General features: G+C 37.5%; 1 protein-coding gene across 1 annotated transcript in view; it reads right to left on the bottom strand.

The window, feature by feature from the left end:
• Positions 1-3002: 3002 nt before the first annotated feature.
• CLYBL (citramalyl-CoA lyase) overlaps positions 3003-8754 on the bottom strand; it is a 302308-nt gene continuing 296556 nt past the window's right edge. Inside the window, exon 8 of the mRNA XM_075265364.1 lies at positions 3003-3504. Within this exon, the coding sequence (XP_075121465.1) occupies positions 3397-3504 (108 nt within the window). The 3' untranslated portion in view covers positions 3003-3396. The remainder of the gene's footprint in view (positions 3505-8754) is intronic.

The raw sequence follows: 8754 nt of genomic DNA, 5'->3' as shown, positions 1-8754 counted from the left end.
AAACAAACATGCTGCAGTTTCCACTGTGTTTTTTTTTTGCAACATGGGGATGAGATTAAATATTAAATAAAATACATCAGGTTTTTTTTTCCCACTCAATTCCCACAACAGTCCAATGTGTGGTGTCAGCCTTACATGTATTTTTTAGGGTTTTTATTTTGCGTCATATTCTACAGTCATTTCTCCAGAAAGAACAGGTCATTTTGATAAAAATGAGACTGACCCTATGAACACTGCAAATGCATCACAATCCGAGTGTGCAAAAAAAGTGAACAAAGCCACAGAAAAAAATGCAGTGTGACCTCATGTAACACTATTAAAGTTACACACGCCGTGCTCAAAATAATTTGACACCTTCACACTTGTGTCAGAGTTTTTGTTAGCAGCCTCCATCACAGATTCCACAAAAAAACACAGACAAAATACTGTGGCAAACTGATAAACACCATAACAGAAAGGACTCAATTATAGTGAAATGGGTCTGTCAGGTGCCATCGGTTTCTATTATGGTCAGCGAATGCTAATTTTTATATATTTTTTATAGTTCCTACAACAAAATAGAAAAATAAAAAAAATGGCAGATATGTGAATTTAGCCTAAATCATAACAATATTTATGTAACAGGGTGGGAATAATAAATGTAAGGAAAGCTTCAGACTACAGCTGTACAGAAAATAAAATAAAATTTCATTACTTCGCCATTTTAAAATATTGTAATTATAATTTTTACCACAATTTTGAAATCGCTGATAGCCCTGCTGTGGAGTCTGATTTATTTCATGCAGGCTGCAAACTATGAGCAAAACTTTCTTCACTGCAGTCAGTAGTCCGGTGGTAGAATAAGAAAGTCTATATTAAAATTAGCACACGGTGTCTTCCTGAGCAAGCACACTGAATTTTAAAAATTTTTTTCCTTAAGCAAAAATATGAAGATCGAGATTAAAATCAAGACTCAACCATACTCTAAAATAAAAAAAATAAAAATAAAATGAGATTTTTAGGTGCAAGTTACCCAGCCTTACTTCAGATTGTAGGATTTTATGTGTGGCTTTTCATATTTATAGTTGTTAATGTTAACCGGATAGTAAAGTGGATGTCACACTTTATCGCATATAAACCAGCCCTATGGTAATCTGGACTAAGAAGAAGTTGTGGACCGTTCTATGGTGCATGAACATCAGACTTAGTAACGTGCTCTCATTTTTATTAACTTCAGAAAATACAGAAATAGGTTAAATGCTGACTTAAACATATATAATAATGAGCGCCACAATTTCTTGACACTCAATAACCGTGTTATACAAGAAATATTATTGCTGAATGAACTAGGTAGCAGGTATAACAAGTCGCCATGAAGTATGCAGCCACACATGATATAGAGCATTTTTTCCTTCTTCACAATCTCTATATATTACCACTCACAATTTACGTAAATTATGGTCGTCAAAGGCACAAACTCCAATATAGATCTCAATGTTTTCACTGCATAGCTTCTTACCCCTTCTGCAACTTAAATGGAAAAGTTGCAAACATTTGTGCAAGAAATCTGAGAACATCGCTCACAGACAGTAGGAGATATAAATAAAAAAAATCCTCTGTTTTTTTGCCTGAGAAAATATCTCAGTTATCAACCATATGTGTAAAAATATGTCCGGGTGAACAAGGGATGAGTCAAACATGCCAACATGTATGACAAGTCTTTGGCTCGATTCACGTACAACAATTAGCTACATTTTTCACTTTGTTATGAAGGACACGTGTACCGTCAGTATATAGCAAGATATAAATGTGTGCAAATAATCAGCATCCTCTGGTTATGGAATTTACCTATATGCTTTTTAATATGCCTTAAAACACACTAAAACACAAGTATAAACAGTGATTAAAAAAGAAAAAATGCGACATACAAAACACTTAATATTGTAGAAAATTATAGGCATTTTTTTAATGTAGTTTTAAATATAAAAAATAAGATTTCGTATGTGTGTTTGTATAGCATTTATTGTGTTGGGTAGTATAAACCGCAATAAAATATTTGTCTGCCATATTAAAAAGGCGAACTTGTGAGAAAGTTACATATTAAATAATAACCAAGAATTCTTGAAGGTTTTGTCACAAATGTCAAAACATCCAAAAATCTCTGAAACATTTTTGATGTACATAGAGCAAGTATCTGTGGCTTTGACTGATGTCGGTTTATATGCAAACATAAAGATGCTTAATAGATGTATCATCTCCTGCTGAACAGTGGACGATCACCGCCTCCATATTGATTTCTTTTTCCTTTTTTTTTTTTTTTTTTTTTTAACTTGCTGATGTTTCGAAAGCTTCAAATCCATCACTTCTGACCTGAATTAATCCCCTATCCTTGTTGATGGGGTCACAAAGCTGATGGTTTAATCAGACCCGGAGAGCACTTATCTGAGCTCGCTCTGTGAAATCAGGAGTACAGATACCTTGTAATGTCCTTCTCATGTCCCCTCCTCCAGATCCTAGAGCGGTCAAACAAACACTTTCTAGAAGGAATAGGGGTTAATCATGTCTCCTCCTGTATTGTAGTTCTAAACATCATTCTACTTACAGGGCACTTGTGCTAAGTAAGAATAAATTGCATCCTACTTGTGCTATGGACCCTATAGAACACTATAGAGGCAGTGCATCAGCACCTATGTAGTGGGAAGATGAATTGTGTTTTCTATTTACCCATTTAAATAAACAGAGCAGCCTTCCTGGGGTGAGAGTGTAAGGGCAGCTCATAGAGAGGTTGGTGCGTGGCGTAGAACTTTCTATTCTACTCCTTTCTTTAAAAACAGTCCTGGGTGCCCGGGCCACAAAGCTTCATGATTTAATGAGGAACAGAAACAAAATGTCTGATTGTTGCAGCTTGAAGCTTCATTCGAGGCCTCTGGCAGCACAAGCTGATCCTGTGCAGCTTCAATACCCCTGGCCCTGAATATAAGAGTACACACTGAATAGGGGACAATGGCTACTTGTTATGTTTATTTACCCTCACTACAAGCTGGGTTAACCTCTCCAAAACAGCTTGGCTAAGCCAGTTAACAAGACACAGCATATGACCTGTGGTGGTATCTCCAGTGTCATGTAAATGTGGCTGCACAGAGCCATCCTGCACAAGTTTATGGCAGTTCAGCCCTTGTCACCCTCTCTTACATGTTTATATGAAGAAGTAGAATAAATGGTGGTGCCCAGAAGAAAGTCAGGACTGAAAACTACTGGAGGTGACGTTTATTGTTATTAATGACAAACATATAGAGAAAAGAAATACATCATGATCATTCTAGTATCAATGGCTTCCACTGTTCCTCAGAACATTTCTCAAGTCTCCCTGCATCCTCTAAGACAAGCGCTGTATGGAGCTGACTCCTGGCGAGAGCTTCATTTAACAGATGATTCGTTCTTGATGGCTGTGGCAAGCGTAACGATGTTCTGTGCCTGCTTAAGCAAGGGCATGTCTATCATGCTTCCATGGAAAGTGAATGCCCCCTGCAACACATCAAAGAAACAAGACCACAAATCAGGCCTTAATATATCTCTTTCTGTACACACAACAGCAGCAGCCTTCAGGTGATCAACACATTGAGCTACTAGTACACACATCTCACAGTCATAGCAAACATGTAACACCAGGTACGTGGAAGACAGGTCAGTGATACTGTACCCACAGATCAGCAGGAGCAGAGATGTCTTACAATATTAAGACCCAGAGCTGTTGTGTCATGACCAGTCCCAGCGTATCCTGCTAGCAACATGGTGGAGAGCCACAGAAAGCTCCAGAAAACTTTCATTTGGTCAGTACTTACATTCCCATGTCTGAAAAGTCATAACATGGTAAAGAGAGTCTTTTAGGATCAAAGTGCCCAAAGCAATAATAGCGCTATGTGGGGGCCTATAAAAGGATCAGACATGTACTTTTGTGGTAACAAACCGATGAGGCAATGCAGAAATAATCCACTTTATGGATATGCAAGTCAGTCTGTAAGATCAGTCGGTTTGCCTACAGTGGTAACACTAAGGGTCCATTCAGACGGAGTAAATTTGCGCTCATTTTGGCCAAATACACGTGTAAAAAATACACATGTAAAAATAAGACTCCCATTGACTTCAATGACATTTTTTTTACTCGTGTCAAAATACACGTTAAAATACACACGTAAAATGTCATTAAAGTCAATGGGAGTCTTATTTTTACACATGTTTACTCCGTGTGAATGGACCATAACCGGGAATGAAAGTGTCATTTAAAACTAAAGGATAGGCATTGGGTAGGAATTCCAGAAGAGAACTGAAGCAGGTGTAGCTGTCTGTAGGCATATCTGGCAAAACTGGGCAATGCCCCAATGCACTTGTAGGCTGATTTTCATATCCATAAGATGCTGATTATTTCTACATTGCTTCATAGGCCACAAATGTATGTTACTGTTCCTATTAAAGGCCCCCATATGACACTATTATAGGTTTAAGAGGCTTTTCTGATCTGACAGACTCCTTTTAAATGATAAGTGTAGCTCTACTACATCTCAATAAATGAGATATGAACTTACTAGATGTTAGTACTAGCACGTTGAATGCCTATCTACTGGATTTGTCTTGAAAAGAAAGCAAGGAAATATATTTGTGCAATTTTCTAAGATGGAATTAATGAAAACGTTCAGTGCTAAAACAACAATATCTCTAGGATAAAACCTGTTAAAATGTTTACATTTAGAAATGAAATAAACTAATACATTTTATATAAATGTAAAAACAATGCAGAAACCAAGTGTATATGGATAAAAGTAATTTAAAAAGACATGTTGAATATAAACAACTGTAAACATTGTGCCATTCCCACAATGCCAGTGTACCCAATACTTCCTGTTGTTATTCCAACAAGATGACATGGTGTTTGGATATCAAAGTTACCAGGGCAGACAAAGAGTAGGTGGAGAAGTGCAGACCTTGCTACAACCAACTACTGTCTTCACTGGTCACTTGGCACTGAAAGACACATCACACTGTGGGAACAACAGAAAATGGCAGAGAACCCCATTAACTACAGGTATATAAGTGATGCATTCATGGTAGATATGGGATGCATTGGGTGGTTCTCGTTCCAATAACTTTTATATGGGAGTACAAAAAAAAAATATTTCAAAGTTCTTCACACAAACACCAAATCTTTCAAAAAATTCTACACAAAAATGTACAATTCATAGCACATTTTATATTTCACTATTAGATTTCAGCAAGCAGCTAACTATTACAAATAACAAATTAGATATATGTGGTAGCGTATTAGTTTAAGCAATACACTGTTATCTGAAATACAGACAAATGTATAAGTATATATCCCAAACAAAGTGCAAGGTGTATATGCAACAAAGGTGTCTCTCTCTCTCTACACACACACACACACACACACACACACACACACACACACACACACACACACACACACACACACACACACACACACACACACTCTCTATACATCTATCACACACACACACACTCTCTCTCTCTCTCTCTCTATACATCTATTTGATATGCTATCTTCCTTTCTGACATTTACCTATCAGGCATGCATATGACTATTCTGTTTTTCAGGAATGGTGGGGCGGCAGCAGACACATCACTGCCATATGAAATCTTCTTCAACAAACCACAAGTAAATGGCAACAAATTATCATGTCTTTAGCTGAATTTATTTTAAAATCAATATAGCACCCTTTATTTTACCTCTATAGTAAACTATGCTGTATATGCTACAAGCTTAGTTTGCTCCTGCCACACAAAAACAAGACAAAGATACAATGAAATACAGATATAATGATGGATTACAATCTATGAAAAATTAGCAAAACAGAAGTCATATAGAAGGCACCACAGTAACATTCTTGATAATCACCTATGATTTGTATACAACTTACTTACAGACAGTCAATGGCAAACAATATTCGCACAATGGGGGTATCCTGTTACAGGCTTTCGCTCTGCCTTGTGACCATGTTTTAGGATGAAGATGCAGGGGAGCATATGTTTGCTTGCGATAACTGTCTTTGATCTGTCTTTCTGCATTTTTTCCTTGCTATTACATAAAGCTAGTTAGTGAATAGGCTTAAAGCATCCTAAAATCTCCTTAATTGTCACTGGAGAAGGTATACCCTGTACCCTCCATACAATAGAGGCTGCATTTCATTTTTTTTCAAAGTGTCTTCTTAACTAAATATATCTCAAAGCAATTGGTGTCAGTAGGGGAGGGTTAGATAAAAATGAAACAATATGTGACCTTTTACGAATTAGAAATAATAGAAAAATCTACATTCAGCAACTAGTTGTCAAGGACAACCACTAAACCGGAGCTGGCAGAATTCCAGAGCTGTCACTGTACTGAATCTATGAGAGGAGGGAATCAAAAAGCATCTTGAACATTTAACGCCTTTACTGCCAGAGTCAGGCAACTCCCAAGACGACACCTAAAATACCTAATATAAGATAGGTCATCAGTACGTGATCTGTCGGGTCCAAACCCTGATTCACAAAGATCAGCTGTTCTCACAGCACCACTCCTGTTTATGTGATGCATGGCGGCGATCTTGGGGAAGTGTAGATGGAATACTGTACAATAATAAAAATCAGTCAAAATGTAACCGCGGAAAATATATACATACACACACAGTCTACCAATAAGTATTTGGACACCTGTGGTAGACTAGAAAACCATTTATTCATATTCAATAGTTGGTAGAGCCCAGCAGATGCTTCCTTACAGATGGCATTGAGCGACACAATACTCCCGGATGCCTGGTGAAACTCCTGGTGTATGTGAGCTATCAGTTGGGTGCGGTTTCTCTGGCCAGCACTTGTCGGTCTCTAGTATCTCCCAGGTTTGGGGGTCTGCCGACTCAGGGCAAATTCCAGCAATCACTGTTCACCTTCCACTTCATGATCACATACTGTAGGCCACTGTCGATTTTGGGTAATTCAGTTTGCTTACTATTTCCCTTAAGGATCGACCATTTCTGTGGTACCCCACAATTACCCCTTTCTCGAAATCAGATAAATCTGCACTTTGTGGTATCTTGCATGCAACTTATTCCAATGCACTAATTCCAATGCTGTTTCCTATTTAACGGCGGAAGGCATGATGTACATCACAACTGCAGATATCTTCATTTGCATGTCCAAATACTTATTGGTAGATATATATATTTCCATTGTAGACCATTTTCAGCTAGCAATAATGTGAATGTTTATATTCTGGTTGCTATACCAATTCCCACAGATATATAGTAAACCTAAACAAAAGAAAACACAGTCTCTAATAATAGTAAACGATAAAAATATAGTAACTGATAAGATATCTAGTAGAACTCTAAATTTAGCATAACCAAGAGACCACAGATTTATGTGAATGTGTAAACTATGAGGGGTCACTGCAGGAATGTCCATGCTAGATATAGCCATGTCAACCATGATGAACATATATGTATACTTCCAGAACTGCATGCAGACAACTTGGAAAACATTTCAAAATGTTGTATAGTGAAACCTCTTTGAGCTGACCACAAAAATTTGCACTGAAAGAGGGAAGACCCTAGTTGCAGAAACACTGAGGCAAAAAACGCTGTGTTTTATATTACCTGCAAAGTGAATTGAATTTTGGCTAATCCCAACCACTCATTGTAGAAAATAATCTGGAGCAGAAAAGGCCTTAGCCAAAAATTGGCTTTTATTGGAATGGTCCTCTCAAACAAAGAAAAAAAATATAGAATGCAGATTAAAGTGGAGTCTAAAAGAATGTGCGGCTCCTAAAACCCCACGTAATAATGAAAGAGGTCAAAATCATGTACTTTATACATCAGTATATTACATGGAACCACCTGACCTAGACTGGGATTAATAAAAAGCCATGGTATAGTACAAACATTGCTCCAACCCACAAACATAATCATAAGGGGCCGCAATTCCTTGTTATTCTCTTTGGGACCTGCACATTTTAAGGTTCAGTAATCTCCCATCATTTTGGTCCTCACAATGTTATTTCTGTAAATTTTGATCCCAGGTATTTATTTATTTTGATACTTATATAGAGCCATCATATTCCACAGTGCTTTTACACTGTCCTATATAGGGCTCGCAATCAAAATTCCCTATCACCATCTCTTTGGAGTGTGGGAGATAACTGTATTACCCAGAGGAAATCCACACAAACATGGCGAGAACATACCAACTCCTTGCAGATGTTGTCCTGGGCTTAAATCAAACCTAAAACTCCAATAATGGAAGGCTAACCACTTTCCTCTTATTCCTGACCCCCAACATGGTATCCCTTTAAATGTTGGTCCTCAGCATGACATGACTATGACATAGCCTGACTTCTCCAGAGCGATGCTGGCAACTTTTCTCCATAGATGTCCCTTGCAAGTCTCTTGTTTGCTACAGTCTAGTAATGCAGTGCAGCACCGAGATACATCTTTTCTTAGTCTCACAACGTATGTAACATGTAAGGTATGGGCATTTCCCAAGGGGTTCCCACTGAAAAATGTGCTAAAAAAAAAGTGTCAATACCATGGCTAATCAGATATATTTTTATTGGTTACTGGCATTAGCCAATCTCCGACAGAAAGTGCTGCTATTTGACACCTACTGGAACATTTGCCATCTCATTTGCTCTGTATGAATTCTAATACATTAATTTTTGCACACAGATTATTCAGATTTTAAGTGAATTAGTTATTGGTTTATGACCTG

The sequence above is a fragment of the Leptodactylus fuscus genome, chromosome 2 (genome assembly GCF_031893055.1).
Source record: "Leptodactylus fuscus isolate aLepFus1 chromosome 2, aLepFus1.hap2, whole genome shotgun sequence".
NCBI classification, from domain to species: domain Eukaryota; kingdom Metazoa; phylum Chordata; class Amphibia; order Anura; family Leptodactylidae; genus Leptodactylus; species Leptodactylus fuscus.
Note: the sequence above shows the minus strand (reverse complement) of the source record. Positions and strands in the feature narration are given on the sequence as shown.